Here is a 23,348-nt window from a genome sequence, read left to right as displayed (position 1 = left end):
AACACAGGGAAATATATACAAGATCTTATGGTAGCTCACAGAGAAAAAAATGTGACAATGAATATATATGTATGTTCATGTATAACTGAAAAATTGTGCTCTACACTGGAATTTGACACAACATTGTAAAATGACTATAACTCAATAAAAAAATGTAAAAAAAAATCATCTTCCAAAACAGAAAGCACCAGGCTCAGATGGGTTCACTGGTGAATTTAACCAAACATTTAAGGAAGAAATTATATCAACTGGCTATAATCTTTCTCAGAGGGTAGAAGCAGCGGGAGTGCTTCCTATCTTATTCTATGAGGCCAGTATTACCCTCATACCAAAACCAGACAAAGATAGTACAAAAAAGGAAAACTACGAACCACCATGACTCTAAGATGCATAAATCCTCAACAAAATATTAGCAAATCAAACCAACAATGTGTAAAAGGAATTCTATACCATCACCAAGTGGGATTTATCCCAGTTATGCAAAGCTGTTTCAACATTTGAAGGTCAATTTATGTAATACATCACAACTAAAAAAGAATAATCACATGATCATATCAACACATGTAGGCTAAGTATTTGACAAAATTTAACACCTACACATGCTAAAAACTCTCAGTAAACTAGGAATAGAGGGAAACTTTACAAGTTGATGAAGACTATACAAAAAACCTACAGCTGAAGTCATATTCAACGATGAGAAGCTAGAAGCTTTCCCACTAAGAACAGGTAAAAGGCAAGGGTGTCCCTTCTCACCACTCACTTTTCAACGTTATACTGGAAGTACTTGCTAATGCAATAACATAAGAGAAGGAAGTAAACGGTATACAGATTGCGAAGGAACACATAAAACTGTCTTTGTTTGCAGATGACATGATCATCTATGTAAAAATTCCAAAAAACTCCTGGAACTAATAAATGATTATAGCAAGGTTGCAGGATACAAGGTTAATATGCAGAAGTCAATTGCTTTCCTATATACCAATAATAAGTATAATTTAAAATTAAAAATACCATACCATTTACGTTAACACCCCCAAGATGAAATACTTAGATATGTTTAGGTATTCTTAGATATAGTAATTTATTACAAGATCTACATGAAGAAAACTACACATTTCTGATGAGTAAAATCAAAGAAATACATAAAACGAGAGATATTCCATGTTCAGGGATAGCAAGGCTCAGTTTTGTCAAGATGTCAGTTTTTTTCAACTTGATCTATAGATTCAATGCAATCACAATTAAAATCCTGGCAAGTTATTTTGTGGATGTTGACAAACTGACTCTAAAGTTTATATATACATGCAAAAGACCTAGAATAGCCAACAAAATATTGAAGAACAACAAAGCTGGAGGATTACACATGAATGTTTATAGCAGCTTTATTCATAATTACTAAAACTTGGAAGCAACCAAGATGTCCTCTAGTCCGTGAAACTGGTACATCCAGACAATGGAATATTATTCAGTGCTAAAAAGAAACCATTAAGCCATGAAAAGACATAGAGGAACCTTAAATGCATATGACTAAATGAAAGAATCCAATATGAAAAGGGTACATACTGTCTGAATCCAATTACACTTGTCCCTTAGTTCCAGGACCCCCACAGATACCGAAATCTGCAGATGCTCAGGTCTCTCATATAAGATGACATGGTAGAGCTGGCCCCTGTATATGGGTTCCACATCCCACAGATACAGAGGGGCAGACTGTATGTGACATTCTGGAAAAGGCAAAACTGTGAAGACAGCAAAAGACTGTGGTTGTCAGGAGTGTGGCAGAGGAGATAGAGCACAGAGGATATTTAGACCAGTGAAAGTATTCTGTATATCATAATGATGGATATACCTCATTTTACTTTTGTTTAAACCCACAGAACGTACATCACCAAGGGTGGACCCCAATGTAAACTATGGACTTTGGGTGACTATGATGTGTCAATGTAGGTTCGTTCCTGATTTTAAAAAAAAGGTATCATTCTGGTGAATGATGTCAATATGGGAGAGGCTATATGTGTGTGGGGAAAGAGGTACATGGGAAATCTCTGTACCTTCCTTTCAATTTTGTTGTAAACCTGAAACTTCTCTAAAAAAAAAAAAAGTCTTAAAAAAGAAAGTAGGGGAGAAATAATGCAATTTTTTGATGACAGAATCAGGATTAAAACAATAAATCAGTTCATGGGCTGAATCTGCCAAAATGCAATTTAACAAAGAGAAATATAAATACAAGGTGTTGCATTTGGGTCCAAAAAATCAACTCCAAAGGCAAGGACAGAGAAGCTCACCAGCAACTTGGCAGGCTCCAATGCAGAAGAACAAGTACGATTATGATGAGAAGCAGGTACTGTGTGTGTAAATGCATATTTAGGGCTGCCATGTAAAAAAAGCAGATAGATCAAGACCACACAGCCCTGAGAGGAACCATCAGTTCCAAGGGTTAGAAGATCTAGGAAGACAGATTTAGGTTCAAGATAGGAGAGAGCTTTGTTGGTGTGAGGACCTCAAGTGCATGAATGGCTGGGGCAGGCAGTGTGTCTGCCCCCAGAGCGTGCAAACCCACTGCAGCCGAGACTACATCAACAAGTCAATGAGCCACTACTGGTAACTCAGGGCCAATCCAACTCTCAAGACTCCATGATTCTATAACATTTGTATTAAAAGACATGGAAACCCAGAAACACAAATTAACCAAACTAAAGCTGAATACTACTACTGCCTGGAAAGAAATATTCAGAGAGCCATCTGCATGAGTGTGTCTTAGAGCACACAGAGTTGACTCCATGATTAAGAAGAAATGAAAGTGAGGTTCAACCATTAACAACACCTAAAGCTGGCCCTCACTTCTGTTTTAGATAATTTATCACAAGGGTTTATTTTAAAATAGATAACACATTCACACAGTTCAAATTCAAACCTCTCCTTCCTTCCTGGACCACCCAGTTACCCTCCTGGACAACTAAAGTTACCCCTCCTTGTGGGTCTTCCAGAGACAGTTTATGCATATAAAGCATTTAAATGCATACTGCATCCCCAAACGCTTTAACCAAACGGTAGTACATTTTGTATATTGTTTTGGACTTTGTTCATTTGTCTTAACAGTACACTCTGAAGATCATTCCATATTAATACAGGAAGAGCATCCACACTCCTTATTTTTAAATGACAGCACAGTACTCCACTTTTGACACTGAGATGGCTCCTAAACTAAATTGTAAGTCCTCATAAATGAAGCTGAAGACCAATGGATTACATAATACCCATTACTTTTAAAGTCATTCACTTAGTTGCTCTTACCTCAAAGTGTTAAACAGCACCTATTTTGTAAAAAAAAAATCTTATACAAAACAACACGTACGGATTAAAAAAAAAAGTAACACCTGTGTAGAGTAATAAATAGCTTCACAGGTAATTATGAAAAAGTAACACATTTATCTTATGTTTACATCAAAACAAAATACTAATATTTTTGAGAGTTTATATTTATAAAATTAAATTATTAAAAATACAGTTATACAAAGAAAAATTAACTCCTGCTAAAATTTAGAAAATGTTCACTGTGCAGCCTACCATCCCTGGCAGTATTTTATTATAGTTTGAGTTTATGCACCAGAAGGAAAAAAAACAGTACAAGTGGTTAAGATTTTGATACATTCAGTTTGGTTTTCCTTTAAGACTGAGTAAGAGCAGCTAAATTGTTCTGGGCAAACTGGATGATGAGAAAGAACATCAGTGATAGCTACACTTCTGTAGAAGATAAAGAAAAGGAAGATATATTATTAATTTTAAAAAATGCCCAGCTGGACAAATCAACTAGAAAAGACATACGGGAGGGATTCTGATGCAAACACAAACCACAATATAAAAGCCTGTAACTCTGTGGTGATCTCTTGCCGTCAGAGGTCCTCACCCCACACACTCAACTTTTACATTAAGGTCCACTGTGGCCTAAAGGGAGTCTCTGAGGACATCGTGCACCCTGAAGATGTCACAGTTTCCAAGGACCAGGGCACGGCTCTGCCTACGTCAACCTCACAGCTTCCTGGCCCCGGGAGTGTATGCACAGATGCCCGGACCCAGGCCGGACACTCACCTTAGTGTCCCCTGCTCCGACATGGCGTCCAGTATTGCCCAGGCCCAGTCTGGGTGTGTAGGTGACTTCGGAGCATGTGGTTACTTTACGACAGGGGCTCTGTTTTCTCTCCTGCTGATGCTACTTTTTGCACTGCAGGGTGACGGGCTGCAGAAGGTGTGAGATGAGGTGTGCGCACTGAACACGACCTCTGTCTGCCTTGCTGTTCACCCCTGCGTGGACACATGCCTACTGCGTCCACTGGACCCTGCCAAAGGGAGACAGTGGGTCTTTCAACGGCCAGAGCAATGCTCTCCTCACCCATCAACCCTGTACTTTCAATGTGGATGTGCACACCAATAATAAATAACTTCAGAGACAACTTGGCAATTTGGCTCTGAGCTTGTAAAAGTCACAAAAGCTCTAGCTTCAGATTCTCTTAGGTACCAAGGGAGTAATAGTGTGGGTCCAGCTTTGACCCCGGGACATTACCAAACAAGAGTGCAAATATAAACTGATTTTTTAGAAACTAACTGTATAGTGTAGAAGCCGGATAAGCATGACCTCAGCCAGTAATCGAGGTCAACAACAGCCCGGGCAGGGTGGGTCAAAAGGAAGCACCCCTGGTGTGACGTGGTGGAAACGGCCCTCACCTTGCCACCTGCCTCTTCAAACCCGTGTCTAAATGTCAGAAAAACACAAACTAAGGGATCTTCCACAAAATACCTAGCCAGTTATCCTCAAAACTGGCAAGGTCACCAAAAACAAAGAATATCTATGAAATTGACAGCCTAGAGTAGCCTAAGACGACATAACAACTAAATGTAACGTGGTCTACGGATGGGACCCTGGAACAGAAAAAGGACATTAGGGAAAATCTGAGGAAATCTGAATAAAGCATAAGTCCCAGTTAATAATAGTAGTATCAATATTGGTTCAACAATTGTGTATAATAATAGTATAATATGTTAAAAATAGGGGAAACACACCTGAAACATGTTTAATATTGTAAATCAACTCTACCTCAGTAAAAAAAATAGGAGAAACTGGGTACGGAGTAAACGGAAGCTCTCCACATTATCTCTGTAAATCTAAAACTATCCTAAATTAAAAGGTTTATTAAAATCAATTAAAAAAAACTAAAGAACATGTTTGTAAATTCTCATTACAGAGAATATTACTGCAAAGAAGGATCAAGCAGAACTGAACTAGTTCTATAATCTGATGGTTCAAAGCAATTATTTTAGCAATGTGGTTACAACACATTCTCTACTAAGAATCGCCACGTTAGTTATTCTCTGATTCTGAACATATGACGCATAATTCAAAAAAGGTGGGACTAGGCTATGCAGAAAAAGCATTTGACAAAACCCAACACTCTTTCATTATAAAAACGCTCAACAAACTAGGAACAGAAGGGCACTTCTTCAACCTGACAAAGGGCACATATGAAAAGCCCACAGCTAACACCGGACTCAATCGTGAAAGATGAATGTTCCCCCTACGAACAGGAGCAAGACCAAGATGCTTCTCTTGCTACTTCCACTTACCGTTGGGGGAAATTCTGCCCGCAACGTGAGAACAAGAAACAAATGACAAATAAATTGGAAAGGAAGAAGTAAAAATATCTCTTAACCACTTACAATAGTTGTTAGTAAAAGAAAGAAAGAAGTAACAAGTGTTGGTGAAGATGTGGAGAAACTGGAGCCCTCATATATAGCTGGAGAGACTATAAAATGGTTCATGTGCTGCAGAAAATATTCTGGTGGTTCCTCAAAAAGTTAAACACAGAATTACCATATAACCCACCAGCTTTACTCCTGAGAATACACCCAAGAGAAATGAAAACATGCATCCATAGAAGGACTTCTAGAAAGATGTTCACAGTAGCATTATTCATAACAGCCTCAAAGTGGAAACAACCCAAATGTCCATCAGCTGATGAAAGGATAAACAAAATTTGATACATCTATACAACAGAATATTATTCAGCCATAAATAGAAAGGCCCCAACATGGACAAACTGAAGACGTGATGCTGAGTGAGACACGAGACACAAAAGCCCACACACCATATGGTCCACTTACATAAGATGTCCAGAAAGCGGACTCGTGGTGACCAGGGGCTGGCGGGGGCGGGGAGGTTTATGGGGGACTATTAGTGGGTACAGAAAATGTGCTGGATCCAAACACAAGTGGTGGCTACACAACACTGTGAATATGCTAAATACCAGAGCTATGCACCTTAAAATGGTTAATTTTATGCTATGCACATTTCACCTCAATTTAAAAAAAAGTTTTAAAGAAAAGGTGATGTGCACACCCAAAATCCACATGTTCTAACAGACATTCAGGGAACCGGCCCCCACGTCCAGTTCCTCCCCAGGCAGTGACAGGGAATAGCCTCTCCTCACGCACACGTCCAGTAAGTCTACTCATAGGCGCACATGTGAATGTCCCTGTGCAAGTGCGCATTCTCTGTGCTGTCTGCACTGGAAGTTCAGAGCGTGCTCTCTCCAAGGAGAAGCCTGCAGCAGGGCCAGGGAGAAAGGCACAGAGCCCCTGGGATGGGGCTTCATCGCTGTCCTGCAATCCTTGGGCCAGACTCTCCCCCACCTTCCAGCCACCCCAAAGCAGACACCAGATACTCTTCTTCAGGAAGCACCTGGAAGAAATTCAAAACTTAAATATAAAGGTACATTGGCAGACAATCCACCATGATGAATGACACTTGCTACCAAGAATACAGCAACCCTTGTGCAAAGTACATCATTTCAGGAAATCTCATTCTAGTCTTTCCTGAAGAGCAGATGATGCATTAATGAGCAGAATAAAAACTGGAATTACTTGCTTTAAAAATATTTAACAGTAAGATTTACTGGTATCTTTGCTGTCACTGCAGTTTACCACTTTTCTACGGCTCACAGAAAGACAGGACTTCAGGAATGTCTGTGGGTTTCCTGCACAGACTGTGTTACTACAGTGCATCGGTGTGCCAAGGCTCCCGATGCAGAGCTGCCTAAGTCACCTCTGTTTTTCCCAAATGTCTGTGTAAGTGGTGAGACACTGGGAGACCCTGACCTTTACTTCACTCTTGTCTTACACCCTCGACGTACAAACACAGTCTGGTCCTCTCTGCCTGTTCCCTCCTGCAGGAGCTTCTGACCCCCGCACTCAAGGGTCCTCAGCAGGAGAGGAAGGACAGGCCAGCACACAGCTAGGACCCCCAGAGCAGCTCTGAGACCGTCAGAGCTACTCTAGATCTGGGAGCCTCCCTACCCGCTTCCCTGCACAACTTAGACCTTCTTTCTTTAATTCTGAGCTCCCTCCTCAGGTAATTAAATTTCTTTTTGGGTTAAATGTTTTCATCCTTTCATCTTCTACCTGTGGCTGATTGATTTTTTTCTTGATTTGTCTTAATTCTGCATTAATTGTAACCAATGCTTTAAACCCCTTCAGTCATTCTCAACTGGATTCTTTTTTCTCCTTATAAACACCCTCACTCTAGAGCAGCTCTTCTTCCTCCCTTGCCACCTCCCAAGAGGCCCCTCTTCTGCTCCTGTACATCCACCCAGCACCCGCTGGGACTCTCATCTTCTGTCGTCCCAGAGCAGAGTGCTCCTGGTGATTCCTGCCTCTCAGCCTCCCTGCCGGTCTCCACAGAGGAGTGACCACACATGTGGCCGGGCCGGTCCTGAGCGAAGAGGCGACACAGCCTCACACCACCCCTCAGCTTCCCACTCGCCACTCCTTCCCCGTCCACACATTCTGTTACGTGTCCACCACCCTCAAGGTCCTGCACCAAAACCAGGGGAGTCATAGTCCTGACCTCAGATGGTCAAAAGGGAGAAGTGAAATTTCAAACAAATGAACGGGCTGATTGAAGCACTGACAAGTACCAGTGAATGCACAGGACCTGGACGTTATTCTCACTGTTAGGCACCTGTCTAGATGCCCCGTACCTTGTCATACCCTTTTTGCATCTGTGCAGATAAACATGAAGGTGCATTTATACCACTGCCAGGCTGACAGGGCGGGAAGAACGAGAGTCCCTGTTCAAGTATCACAGTGTCTCTCTCTTCTGAAGAATGGCTTTGGAGGGTACATTTGCTGTAGTTCTCTGCGGCGCATGGGGAGGATTAGATTCAAGCTAATCAGAACTGCAAGGCCAAGAAGTGAGCACGAGGGTGAGCCAACCAGGACTGCTAGCTGGCCACCCCAAGAGCTCTGGGTCCCAGTAGCGGCTGAGAGGCAGGGCAGAAGAGGTCCCGCAACAGAGGCAAACAGGGAGAAAGGGGGCAACAGGCTGGGCAACCCAGCTCCCTCGGAAATCAAGCTGGGTGTCACACATGATCTCACCATCTGTGCGTCCGGCTCTGGGTGTCACACATGCTCTCACCGTCTGTGTGTCTGGCTGTAGAGACCCGTGGGGCTGTGCCTGCAATGTGGCTGCCCCTGCAGACGGTCCCCCACCGCTCTGCCCTGCGCTGTGCTCTCAGAGCACACGTTCCAGAGCTGTGGTCTGGCTCACGGGAAAGTTCTGGTGTGACCACAACACCTCTCCAGATCACAGCAGCAGGCATGGGAAGGCAGAGTGCAGACCATTAGAGGTCTCCAACCTCTTTTAGGGACAAAAGTTTCCAGTGGAAGGAAGTCAGGAACAGGCAGAGAATTCCATGCCTTTTATATAGGGCCACCTTGAAACCATTCTTGATGGATAACAAACAGGTGCTGGAGAATCACCAAGGCCAGATTAAGATGCAAACTTAGAACTATGGATACACATACCATAGTCGCCTGGCTATGAATCTTCCTAATGTTACAAAGATTTTATTTTCAGAATTGTCTGTATTCAGATCACGGCTGCTGTTGCTTTTGATTTTTTCCTTCAAGTGTGCACTGGTTTTATATGTAAAACAGAACAAACACAGGAGCTCTTGTTGCTGTCTGATACCATCAGTAAGCTCATTAGGAAGATGTGTTGAAGGCACATGTTAGCTGCAAATATGAACTGGCTCAAACCAAGCAGGTTGGTATTACAGAGTGTTTACAGAACATGAACATAACTACTTTCAAATATCTACAGCTCTGATTCTACACCAAAGCATTTAAAATTTCAACCAGCTAGTTGTTACCTGACACGAGACCAATAAAATGAGATAAAGGGTAGGAAAACAAACCCATTTTCTGCCATCCTGAAGGAAGAGATGATACACAAAGACAAACTATCACAAATGCCAAAAAGAGATACGGCTACTGAAATACATTTAGGGACATATACAGTAGACACAATATTTGAAGAAGATGCAATAATAAATACTAACCCTCATAATCCTTACCTGCAAGGAGTTTTACAGCCTTTCAGTGAAGACTGACACCTCTATACCTGACTACAATACAAAGGACTATAATAGTTATAGAAAGTGTTAAGGCTGTCTACTTGGTGACATGTATTTTATAAATATTATCATATTTAATCTTCAAAACCACCATACAAGGCTGATAGTAAGGGTACTAACTGCATGGGGCCATTATGAAAATGAAGAGAGTCAAGACAATCTATCCATCCATCCATCCATCCATCCATCCATCCACCCACCCACCCGGCTATCTTTAACCAAGAAAATACAGCTAATACGTGGCAGAGTTCAAATTCAAACCAACGTTTATCTGCTTTCCAGCATTTGTTTTTCCCATTCTACCATACTGAGGAAGAGACTATTTCCAGGAGACTTCACAAGGCAAGTGGCATAAGATTGGGTAATGAAGTCTGCGTAGGACTTCACGACACTGAGGAAAGTGAGTAGGAAGATGAGCGACTGTTCATGCACCACAGCATCAAATAAGCATTTCTATTTTTCTGCCTTAAGAGAATTAAAAGAACTTCAAGGGCAATTAAGAAAGACAAAGAAATAAGATACCTCCAGATTGGAAATGAAGAAGTAAAACAATCTTCATTCAAAAAATTATATGATTTTACAAAAAATCCTAAGGACTCCACTAAAAAACTATGAGAGCTAATAATCGAACTCAACAAGACTTCAGAATATAGGTCAATATATAAAGCCACTTGCATATCTATACATTAGCAATAAACAATCTGAAGTGAAATTAAGGAACCAATTCTATTTACAACAGCATAAAAAAGAAAATACTTAGGCATAAATTTAACAAAATAAGTGCAAGACTTGGAGACTGAAAACTATACAAAATCACTGCTGAAATAAGTCAAAGATCTAATTAAATGAAAAGACATCCCATGTTTATTGACCCAAAGACTAAATATTGATAAGATGGTAATTCTCTTCAAATTGACATACAGATTCAATATAACCTCTATCAAAAACCCAACTGGTTCACTGCAAAAGAAATAAAAATTAACAAGCTGATTCTAAAATTCATATGTAAATATAAGAGACCCAGAATTCCCAACATAATCTTGAAAAATAAAGTTAAAGGACTGACACTCCCTGATCTACTATAAAGTTGCAGTAATTAAGATCATTGTGGTGCTGGCAAAAGACATGCATATAGAGCAACAGACAAGAACCCAGAGTCTAAAAACACTTATATTTATGGTAAATTGATTTCTGACAAGGGTTCCAAGAAAATCCCACAGAGAAACAATCATCTTTTTAGCAAACTGGGACAGGTGGATACACACATGTAAAAGCATGAGGCTGGACCCCCCACCTCACACTGTACACAAAAATTACTCAAATGGATCACAGACCCAAATGTAAGAGTGAAAACTGTGAAACTCTCAGGAGAAAGTTCATGAGTAAAAGCTTCATAACTTTGGATTGGGCAACATTTCTTAGATATAGCACCGAAACATCAAAAGCACAAGCAACCAAACAAGCAAAAAGAAAAACTGGACATCATCAAAATTACGAACTTTTATGTTTCAAAGGACACTATTAAAAAAGTGAAAAAAAAAAACACCCACAGAATGGGAGAAAATATCTGCAAATTATATACATGATAAGAGACTTGTATACAGAAAAAAAGAACTCTTATAATTCAACAAAAAAGGACAAATAATCCAATTAAGAAAATGGGCAAAGGATTTAGACAGGCATTCCCCAAAGTATACAAATGGCCAAGAAGCACATGAAAAGCTGTTCAACATCACTAATCCTTAAGGAAATGTAAATCAAAGACACGATGAGATGCCACCTCATAACCCCTAGGATGACTAGAATAAAAAAGACAATCATAAGTGCTAATGAGGATGCGGAGAAACTCAACCCCTCATACATAAAACAGTGCAGTTTCTTTGGAAAACAGTTTAATTCCTCAAAGAATGAGAGTTACCATATGACCCAGCAATTCCACTCCTAGATACATACTCAAGAAAACTGAAAAATTACACCCACAGAACAATCCTGTACACAGATGTTCATAGCAGAACTATTCCGATTAGTCAAAAGTAGAAACAACTAGATGTTCAACAACTAATAAGAAAACTAAATATGGTCCCTCCATACAATGAAATCATTGTCATAAAAAGAAATGAAATATGATACATATCACCACAGGGATGAACCCTGAAAATACTAAACCAAGTGAAAGAAGCCAGTCACGAGAGACCATACATTGTATGGCTCCCTTTACGTGAAAGCCCAACGCAGTCAAATGCACCAAGACAGACGGCAGATTAGCGGTGGCTGTGGCTGGGAGAAGGGGAGCTGGCAGGCATCTGGTATGGGGTTCCCTTCTGAGGTCACAAAATGGTCTAATATTAGCATATGGTTGTTACTGCACAACCTGGTAAATACAATAAAAACTGTCGAACTGTACAATTTAAGAGGGTGAATAGCTATGGCATGTGAGAAGAGGGGCAGAAATAAGACAGACCCCCTCAGCTTCTTTTCAGTCGAGGCCCATACCTGCATCTCTTCGTGTGTGCGCTGAAGAGCAGCAAGGACCAGACCTGCGATCCACGCACTTGATACTGTTTCACTCTTCACAGTGATTTACAATGGGAACCGGAGGAACGGCAAAGAATACCAACTATCTGGATGTTAATTAGAAGAACTACCAGTAATAGGCAGAACTGAGAAGAACAGAGGGAAGGACCACCAAGAGCTGTTTTAGAGAGGAACAAAGCAAAAGTTAAGAGCCAGGAAACTGAGATTAAAGGGTTTATTTAAGACTCACAAATGCAGAGCTAATGATTAAGAGGGAATTTACTGAGCGAGCACAGGTAAGAAAAACCTAAGGAAGAAATGGACTATGACATCATTTATGAGGATACGTTAAAAAAATGATGTCCTGCTCTTATAATATCTTTGCAACACGATGAAAATTCTCAAACACTTAAGAAAAATGATTCCAACTTTTCTACAACATGAAGAAGAGAAACTCACTCAGAAATAAAGAACAAGTAACAAGAAGAATCGTATGAAAATGTGATGCTAAGTAGGTCAATGGATGCAATCACTGCCCAGCCTGGTAGGGTGTGGTGGACAGAGAGGAGGAGCAAGGGCTCAGTCACCCTCCAAGCTCTCACCACTGACACATATGCCTCACCGTCCAGCAGGAAGACGCCTGCCACTCCATCTTGAAACATGGAAAAAGAGACCTGAGTCCAGCACCTCAACCAACCAGGTAACAGGAAGAAAGAGAAAGTTCTTAAGAGGTGGAGTGGTGGCTGGTGAGCACACAGCTGAGGACCTTCTTTTCAGGGAACCCAGCGGGCTGGAGACAGGAGTCGTTCTCCCCTGTCCAAACACACACACAAAGGCCTCTAATCATCCCACCCACTACCTGCTAGTTCCTCATTCTTCATTTCCACCGTCAGAAGTCTGGGATGTATTTAACTGCTCTGATAAACACAAACTAGACCAGCTGTAGTTACCAGCACCATCCAATACTGGATGCAGCACTGGGGCTGCGGTTTGAAATGTGTTTCTTACAGACAAACGTCTACAGCCCCGTGGTCACAGTTCACATATGAATGTACAGAAATACTTGTTTCCTAAAGCAAATGAGCATCAATTTGCTGACAAGTGGGGTGAGGTTGGCCAAAGCTTGAAGACCACTGCAGTCAAGCTTCCCCACAGCCAGACAGCAGACCCCAAGCTCACACACATGCTGATTCATAATCTGATGTCTTGTCTTCACTTATTTTAGGTTTCTATTACTGTACAATGTTGCTTATCAGTATTTCACAATTCTGAAATATTCGCACTTGCTTTTAAAGAGCACGTGAGCTGCCCTCTGTTGAGTGCTACTGGTATACGGGCAGCATCAAGGTAAATGTTTTACATACATGATCTCATTTAATCCTCATCATGAACCTGATTACAGAAGGTAGTGTAATTCCAATTTCACAAATAAGGGAACATAATTTGCCCCAAGTCTTCCTGCAAAGTGGTGGAATCAGCAGTTGAACTAAGACTAGTCTGATTCCAGGCCTTTTGCTGTTTCCATGACTGCTGGCCTCAACCTCAATGCATTTTCAAAAGGAAAATGGTCCCTGTGTTGGAAGCAAGAGACAGAATGCCTGCGCTGCAGCTCCACTGTGCTGCCAAAACCTGTCCACGCTCCCCGCCGCCCACTCACTCTTCCAGCCTGGCCAACCAACTCCCACCCCCGCCCCAGCACCACCTGTGCAGACACCCAGGAACGTCACAAGGTTTCAGTCTTCGTCTTCTAGGCATCTTTGCGGCACCATGCTTAGCCATCCTCTCCCACACGGCGAAGTCCCACCATCCTGGGCCCCTGCCACTAGCACCGCTATGTCACTAGCTCGCTCTCCCCTCTCCTGCTCGCTCTCCCAGTGCTACAGGATCTTAGATCTTGATGCTACTTTCCTTCTTTCCTTTTTGTCTGCTATTTCCCTAACGTGGTCTCATCCGTTGCCCTCACTTGGACAGTTTCTAGCTGTGACAGAACAGCTCTGAAGGGGAATAGGGAGGAGGAGCAGGAGGCATCTGCCTCTCCCTACACGCCCTCCAGGGCCTCCAGAGCTTAGCACCATGGACAAATATAAGCTATTCGAATCAGCTAGCCAACAAAATGAATGCACGTACAAATATACCTACCAGCCAGCTGTACCTGAAAAATCCCAGTTATCTCCACCCTAAAATCCTACTCTGAATATGAGATTTGTATATCTGAACTTTTCATCTGACAGCTCTTTTTGGATGTTTCATAGGAATCTCAAACTGAACATGCCCCAAACTGAATTCTCAAGCCTCCCTCCAAACCAGTTTTCTTCATCTCAGTAAAGGGCCCATCGTTCAACCAAGTGATCACACTGAGGGCCATTTTCAGTATTTCCTTTCTACTTTATTCCCCTCCCCATCCTTTATCAAGTCATTGCACACCTCAAAGGCATTCTCTCTGTTTCCCCGTGGTGCCGCGTGAGATTCAGGAGCTGGACTGCCCTGGACCATGGCAGCAGCCTCTCCTGGGTCTCTCCACCCTCTTTCCACAACATTTTCCACCCCACAGCTAAAGTTGTCTGCCTAACAGGTAAAACCGTCCTTGGGGTCAGTGGGCGTCCTTGGCAAACACTGCAGCTCCTGCACATGGCCTCTGAGGCTATGGCCACCCTGCCTCTGGGCCCCTGACTGGCCCATGCACCCTGATGGCACTGCCTTCTCCCTCCTGTCGAGGACCTTTCTTGAGGCTCCCTCTGCCGCACGCATTCTCCTTCATCTGCTTTCCACCCAACTCACACCCATCAAATCACAAATATGTTTGTGTTTAACTGTTTTGTGTGGGACACCCTCAGTAGACCGCACTCCACAAGTACAGGACGGTGCCTGGCTTCGCCACCCAGGCAGACCCAGAACCCGGCCCAGAACAATGGTGGGTTTTTTTTTTTCCCCTGAGTGAAAAGAGGAAGAAATATAAGACTATAGACTGAAGGAAGGGTCAAAAGATGAAAAGAGAGAACAAAGCATCAAGGTACAGAGAAAGGAAAATGTGCCTTTTCCCTGAGTTCAGCTCAAGGAATTTCCATAAAACTAAAATGCAAGATAACTAGAAAATAGTTAAAAAGGAAAGGTTTTGTCCAAACACATGACCACTAAGCAAGTTCTATGAATACAGTGCCCTCACAAAAGACTAACTCTCCCATAATAAATGTTTCTGCAATGACAGGCTAGAAAGAACGTGCATCTCTTGAGGGAGGAAATTAAACATTTGAACCAAAGTCAAATATCTCCAGAAGAAAGGAAGTGAAGACGTCAGAAGGGGAGGGAGGAAGGCAGCGTTTCAGGCAACTGCTGTGGACTGGGAGCAAGGCCGTTCAGTGCAGACTCTGCTGCTTCGGGGAGGGAGTCACCAGGGACCCACTTAATTTTCTTTGCCTCATTTTCCTCCACTATAAATTATCCCCAAAACCAGTGCTCCCTTTGGGTTAAGAAGGCCTGTGGTCTTATTAGTCACACAGGTGTTTAATACTCACCCAACAGCAGTGGGTCCAGATAGAGGTGAGTTCTGGCTCTGAGCAGACTGCTTTGCTTGATTAAGTTTAGGGAGCATCTTCCGGATTGGTGTTTTGTTACCTTTGATTTTAGCTGATTTATAAAACTTACGTTTGTGTTTGTTACTCTGACCTACAACATCTTAAGAAGAAACCAAGTAGAAACGTCTTCTTTAATAGCTTGAGTTAAAGAAAGTCACCCAGAACAATGGACAGGAGACTCTAAAATATTGTATTTCTGAAATCTAAAGTATATTTTTGATAGAATTTCATGGCTCAGACGACATGAGCTTTTTGACAGAATCTATCTGACCCTCTTTCAGGCCAGGCAGGCCTCAAATAAATTTCCTTTAACTTCAAAGCTAACAAAAATTGGGCTGTCTGCTGTCGGAAGATGAGCCTTTACTGATCTCATCAAACAGACTGAGACAGTTTGCTCAAGGTGCCAAGTGAGACATAAAACTCAACTGCGGTGCTTCATCAGGAACCATCAGGCCCGGCCTGGGCAGGAGCAGGGGTCACTGTGGCAAGAGTCTCGTAAGACAGAGTTCTTTCTCTTTGTACAAGCCTTCATTTATTCCAACATGGTACCTTCTGGCTCTTGAGGAAAAACACACAATAAGCAGAGTACTCTTCAGTTCACTGATGGTTAGAAAGTTCTTTGGGGATAAGCAGGTAACGCAGGGGACGGCAGCCTCCCCCAGGCCCCATCGCCCAAAGCTACCAACGGGCAGGAATCGCAACGCAAGTAGAAAAGGCTATTCCAGGCGACATGCCCCAGTCCCCTGATGGTGCTTCCTCCCTGCTGTGTTGCACATGCAGGGCCACAGCAGGACACATGCGCCAAGTGCTTTCCACAGACACGCCTCACATACACCAGCAGAGACGCCGCAGAGAGCTAAGTGTGACGCTACTTCTGTCTGAATAGGACTTGTCAATGGACAGCCTGACAATTACTATAGCAAAGTAATCTAGACAAAACTACTGATCAGTTATACAATAAGACCTTTTTGTACCCAAAAGGCATCCCAGAAGCCTCATCCTCAAACCCAAGGCCACAGAAGTTACTTTTCTGCACAGTCCACTCAGCTCCTCATGGCTGGCTTTCCAGGATGACTTGACCCCCAGATCAGCTGTAATCTGAACACAGCTTGGTTCTAAGTCAATTTCCTCCCCTTTCTTTTGGCCCCCAATATTCTCCACAACCCTGTCATTTGGGGATTCTATATCTCATTAGTTTTCCTTTTGTCCACCTGCACAACGTCAGCAGGCAAGAACCTCTTTGAGGCCCAGCATCCTTATCCGTGAACTGGGATGAATGTCCTCCAGCCCATTTTCAACCTCACATGGGCAACAAGAAGTGCACTTGTTATGTCCGAGTAGCTGAAGGCTGTTTTCTTTTTTCTGAGATTCGCACCCAGCCTGCCGCCAGCCTGCTGTGAGCAGTCTCACCCGACACGCCCGGGGTTTCTAAGGCACAAACCCAGAACGCTCATGTGCGACTGTGGCCACAGATCACCGTCCAATTTCTTCTCTTTGCTCACAAGTGAAACAGGAGCCGGGCAACAGCCTCTCGTCGGCTCCATCCTGAGGCTGTCGCTGGCGCAGCCCTGCCCACTCCAGACCCCTTCTCTGAAGCCTAACATGGTCACGGACCACAAAGAACCTAAGACAAAACCTGTCTAACCTCTAAAGTCCCAGGTAATTCTGTTTAGACTGACCACAAATTTAAGTCCTGCAAAAAACTGGTCCACAACTACAAGATATGTTAAAAACCTAGAGACTGATACAATGGTTTCTCACACACACACATTCCAAACAAAATAAAAATAAACGTTTTCTGTAACTCCAAATGAAACAGTCTCTAGCTCTACACCTGAGGGGGAGCTTGTGAAATTCACAGTACTTTAAAGTAAACTGCTCTTCCCTGGAGGATTCATGACTAACACGGTGGGGTGTCCCGTCCTCCTCCTGACCAGCGTCAGAGGCACCAAACGGGAGGAGGATTGTGAATCATTATTTCCTTAACCTGTGTTTTCTTAATGGGAGACAGAAAAGGGACTGTCCAATGAACTGGTACCTCCAGTCTCTTATAATCAGTCCTACTGCTTCAAGGGCAACTTAACTTAGAAAGAGAACCTCATACCCTCTGACGCAGATAAACTCTCAGTCAGCGCTATTTGTCCACAGCAATTTGAAAACACATAAAATCAGGAAGAGCCTAAATCTGAGTAGAAAAGGTGCCACTCCCACGACCTGCTGGAGCAAGGTACCCAGGACCAGAGGTTTGGCTCTTGCTCTCTGGCCATCCAGCTGCACTGTCCACCAAGGGAGCCACTGTCCATGTGGGGCTACTTAAAATTAAATTATTAAAATCAAATCAAATCAAATTTAAAACGTAGTTCCTCGGCCCACCAGCCGTATTTCCTCTGTGGTCAGCGGCCACCTCAGTGTCAGGGCAGGAGGCAGCATCCCTGTCCCTGCAGAAGTCCTGCCAGGAGCGCTGATGCAGACTCAGCACTCGCAGGGCCACGTACGTACTCAGGCCTCTGAGACACAAAACGACAAGCACTGCAGCAGTCTGCCAGGAGGGCAGCCGTGCCTCGGCTTCTTGAGAACCCCACCAGCTGTTACTTTCAGTAACACGAACCATTAAAGGTAAAGTGAACGTGACAAACTTTTTAGTAGGATTTTTTTATATAAATAAATAAACGGACAAAATCCTCTGTCATATACTGCGTCCCAAATTTTGATGCAAGAGAAAAAGCAACCAAACAAAAATGACCTGTGGCAAATGTGGCCAAGAAACTGCCCAGAGAAGAGCCTTCCAATTTCTCCACTGGAGCCTGTCACTCACCCAGCTCCGGGCGGGTCTTCGCCACCTGCCTGCTGACACCTGCAGGGAAGAGAGTAAACTCTCTGCACCACGACTCGGACCCCAGCACCTGACCAGGTGGCAGCTCCTTGGCTCTCGACCGCATCCAGCAGAGAATCCCTCAGGGGCGCTCGGGTGGGGACGTGCTGCTCTGCTTCTCCTGTGCCCTCGGCCGAGAGACCACCACCTATTACCTGGCAAGACAGGCAAAGGGAACAATTCCAGTCTGACTCATTTGGCCAGGGACACCCAGTAATTACGCTTCCGTGTTGTCCTCTCTGACTGCACAGGCCCCAGGGACAGATGAGAATACGAAGCACACGGCGTGACCTCATGTCTGCAGCAGAGGTTCAGCGAGCACAAGCCCAGGGGAGCCCAGGGGACAGCGGATGCACAGCCCATCTCAGGTCTTTGAAAATACACAGGAAGTCCTGTTACTAAAACACCTTGTTTTATGAGGACGTCATCCCGATGGGACAAAGTAAACAACATAAAAGAAGGACCAGGGTTACGGTGAAGAGCCCACCATGTACAGTCTCGAGCCAGCACTCTGCAGGCGCGTGTGACTAAGAAACACTGCTCCGTCCAGAAGTGTCTCTGTGAGGTGACAGCACCTTGAGTGCTGGGCTGCTACGTTCCAGCACTTTCTGTGTGTGCTGTGCCCACACAACAACATGTCTATGCTCACAGCCATGGAGGCGGCCGGTATCATTACCACTGTTCTCCAGATGAGCACGGTGAGACAGAGGAACTGAGTATCCTGCCCAAGGCCCCCCGCAGAAAGTAGGCGCCCAGTTCCAAAGTCCACATTCAACCATTTAGCTACATGGCAGCCTCCCTGTCACTGACAGGGGCCAAAGACATAGCTCGTGAACTGAGTATCACACGGCTGTTTAAAACTGCACTTTGAGGCAGGGGAGCACTCTGAAGCGTTTCTACCTCTGTTAATGAAACTGATTACCGAGCCCTCCTTCTCGTACAATCCTCCAGACCCTTACTCTGATAGTCAAAGCAGCTTCCTCTTAATCCACACGCACAAAAGAGGAAGAGTTCCTTATTTCCTCACGCCACTGGTCAGGGCCAGGGTGCCCTTCAGAGCTGCCCCAGGCACTCAGGGACCCAGGCGGGTGCCCTGGAGTCACAGGCACGCAGAGCCTGCAGCAGTCCCGGCAGTGCCCTCCGCGCCTGTGCAAGGGAGGCTGAGTGGTTCCCCAAGTTCATCTTGGCAGATGATCACAGCTCAGGGCCAGTAAAATTCCAAAAAGCAATCTCCACTGTATAACCTCAAGTTTATGCAGCTCCTTTTACCGCAAGGGACACAGATGTCATGAAAAAGAAAAACATGATTTTTTTTAATAAATAAAAAATTCTTAGGGAATTACAAAAACAGAAAAAAAAAAAAAAAAGAAAACTTATATTTTAATGAGTTAGAATAAAGATTACATATATATTTACTGAATATTTGGAGGGGCCATCGGTGAACACCTCTATAAAATAATAGTCTTTAAACACAATATTATTACAAAGCAAAAAAACCCTGTAAGTCGATGATAGTTTACCTGGCTTTCAGGTGAGTTACTTGTTAGGCTCTTAAATTTAAATGTCTGAGCCAAAGTGATGCTTCTTTTTGGAAGGGGTGTGTCCCGACCGTGTGCTTCACGTGCTGTTTTTGAATCTTCTTTGGCAACAACTTTCTGACAAAAATAGGTATTCAGAATCACAGGGCAGCTTCCATTTGGGACAATAAGCTTTTGCCTGGAAAAGGGAAAGAAGCACAACAGTTTATTTGCAATGCTGGGTGCCTCAGGCTCCCACCGAGTCACAGACACAAAAGGCAACGACTCGCTGGTGTGGATACAACCAATCACCCCCAGTGACTGACGCCCTCTCACTGTCGGGGTGTCTGGCTCCGTGAGTCAGGAGTGGGTAAGGAGGAACAGCAGGGCCCCAGCTGGGGGCCCAGGGGGATGTGCAGGGTGCCTGGCACCGAAGAAAACCTTGTTGACTAGGAAGACCCTCAGACACTTCACGACCTCGCCTTTCAGAGAACACGACGCCAACTCCCCCTCGTTGTCCAGCAGACATGTCACTCAAACGTCCCACGTCCAAGGAGAGATAGAACAGATCACGTCCTCCTGGTCCCTCTCAGACTGTCTGATGCTCATTCCTCAAACAGGTAGTGCTGCTTAACATGAAGAAAGACTGGGGACTCCCATCCCACTTCTCCTGTTAGCACAACTGATGGGCGAAACGGAAGGCGAAGCTGGGAGGGGAGGGAGGAAGCTGATCGGCCAGGACCCAAGCCACACACAGTGGCATGATCCCCAGGTTTTCTCCTTGCACCCTGGAAACAGCATTGGTGCAGACAAAAATGCCCGAGAGCTCAGTCTCCAACCAGAGACAGGGATGGGGCAGCCCAGTGAGACAGAAAACTTCTAGGATATCACTGGTCTACTCTCAGCAAACATCACAAAAACCGTGACCCTCTGCCACATATGCCAGCAAAGGGCAAGGGGGCCCCAGGTATCCCACCCCTCTTGACAGGGTGACGAGGAGTCTCTGCAGCCCAGGCGGGCTGGTGGGAGTGCAGGTGGACTGGGTGCTAGGACTGTCGCCTCACACACTCCGTCACACTGAGGGACCCAACTCCTTCACTCCCCACCCCCTGGGGTAGAGATGGAGCAGGCCTGGCAGAGCCTGGACTTTTGCCACCGCCCAGCAGCACCAAAGCCACTCCACACCCTCCTCCGCCTTCCCACCACGCGGGGAGCAGTAACAAGGCGAATCCCCTCCACCAGATGCTAGCAAGCCGCAGCCCCTACACTTCCCTTCTCAAAGCAGCGTCAGACAAAGCCACTAACATTGGTTCAGATAAATAAGATCCAGAATCTCATCTCATAACATCCAACTTGCACAGGCTGCCCTCTAAAATCTCTTGTTGTAGTGAGAAACAAGGAAAATCTCTCCTGAATGAAAAAAAACAACCATGAATAGATACCAATGTTGAGAAGACACAGATGTCAGGATTATCTGACAAAGATTTAAAAGCAGCCATTACAAACACACTTTAGTGAGCAATTACAGGAGCACTTGAGACAAATGAAAGAACAGAAGTCTCAGCAAAGAAACATAAGGCCTGGGCAAAGACACAGATTTTTTTTTTTAATGGAAAAAATAGAACAAAGAAATAAAATTACTGAAATAAAAAACTCACTGGCTGGATTCAACAGCAGAATGAAGGGGGCAGAGAAAAGAATCAGTGAACTTGAAGAAGGTGAACTAAATGAACAGAAATCACCAGATACAAACAATAAAGAAAAACAGATCAAAAACCAATGAACAGAACCTCAAGATCTGTGAGAAGGAAGAAGGAAGAAATAAAAATAGATACAGGTAAACACAATGGGGTTTCCTACTCTTGTTGAATTTTTGAAATTGTATTTGGAGTTAAAGCAAGAATAACACCGTCTGACATGGTTCTAAATGTATGCAGAGGAACTATTTAACACAATCGTGTTATAAATGAGAACAGTAATGGGATATATTGATATCTGTATATAAAACGTATAATTATATTACATTTATAATTGTGTGTGCTATTTCTAAATTCCCAGAGTAGGCTTCCTGCAATTTCCTTTTTATCCAAATAAACCCAACATGGAGGAACAGTTTATTTCTGTTTCAAAGTGGACCATAAAATACATTAAAGATGAATTCATGGGATAGTATAAAATATGAGAGTTTCCTCTATAAACCAGAAGTGTAACTCTCTAGACAAGCGTAAGCCTCTGACCTGACCATTTCCTTTTTTGAGGAACAAGTCACTGGAAACAGCAATTTAAAGAAAGAACCACCACATTTCTGGCAGTGGTTGTAAACTTTATTTTCAAGGCACAGATCCCATACTTTTATTCAGTAACAAAAATTCTGCTGAAACTGAACAGAAAATGCAAAGAGGGCGAACAAGCAGGAGGAGTAGCAGGGTCTGAAGTCAGGCTGATCCGGGCTGGGATTTAAGCTCTGCTCCCTACTGTATGCTTTGTCTCCATCAAACTACTTCAGTGTCCTGAGCTATAACTTCTTCAAGTCTGTAAGGGAGATGGTGCCTACCGAGTGCTGTTACTGTGAGATTAGATACCTCTATTCAAACATACAATCCACACACGGAGACACGTAACTACAATGCTTGGAGTACACACTAGCTTTTGTTTAAAATAGTACCTAAAATACTAGCAATTTCTAAAATTTCTAGAGGTTAATAATTTTTCCAATGCAACACAGGGTATCTTGGAAAAATTTAGTTTTCTCTGGGTTCACGGTAGTACATCCACCTCTGTACACAACTGGGTAATTAAAGGTCTTAAAAATGTTCATACACTTTTACTCAACAAAGTCATTGCCCCAGACCAGTGAGATGATCAGAGATGTGGAGAAAAACACTTACACATAAAAATATTAGTCACACTCATTTATCAAATGAAATACACGAAAGAATCTAATTTCTAACAGAAATTAGAAAAGTAAATCATCCAACAGCTATACAAATGAAAGCACTAAAAATCCTAATTCAAAAAAATGTATTTAATAACATTGTGGGTGAAGCTCTTGCTATATTGTTGAATTAGAGAAACAGACTCAGACCTGTGTGAACTATGAGACCCCAAGACGGTAGGACTGTATATTACTAACATAATATTCTCACAGGGAAAAAGTGCTGGAATGAACTGCACCAAAAAATTAAGCAATTTATCCCTACATGAAAGATTATATATAGGTAATTTTTCATTTTCTTCTTTGTATTACTGTGTCTTTTTCCCACAATGAAAATGCACTATTTAATAGATATAAATAAGAACTTAAAATAATCCTTTCTTTATTAATGAACTGCCTTATTACTTGGATAAACTAAGCAAAAATCACTTCCTGTGACTAATTCAAATATGCCCAAACTGACCCAACTAG

The 23,348-nt window shown here is 43.3% G+C and overlaps 1 protein-coding gene across 8 annotated transcripts in view; it reads right to left on the bottom strand.

Annotated features, from left to right (window-relative positions):
* The window catches only part of SPIDR (scaffold protein involved in DNA repair), a 258,654-nt gene that overhangs the window by 77,897 nt on the left and 157,409 nt on the right, over nucleotides 1-23,348 (bottom strand). For all 8 annotated transcript variants that reach the window (XM_064480799.1, XM_064480800.1, XM_064480801.1 and 5 more), the window contains 2 exons: nucleotides 19,946-20,141; nucleotides 18,369-18,580 (listed from right to left, as the gene is read on the bottom strand). In XM_064480799.1, the coding sequence (XP_064336869.1) occupies nucleotides 18,369-18,580; nucleotides 19,946-20,141 (408 nt within the window). The remainder of the gene's footprint in view (nucleotides 1-18,368; nucleotides 18,581-19,945; nucleotides 20,142-23,348) is intronic.

This window comes from Camelus dromedarius, chromosome 30, assembly GCF_036321535.1.
Source record: "Camelus dromedarius isolate mCamDro1 chromosome 30, mCamDro1.pat, whole genome shotgun sequence".
Lineage (NCBI taxonomy): Eukaryota > Metazoa > Chordata > Mammalia > Artiodactyla > Camelidae > Camelus > Camelus dromedarius.
This window is presented reverse-complemented; position numbering and strand designations above follow the sequence as displayed.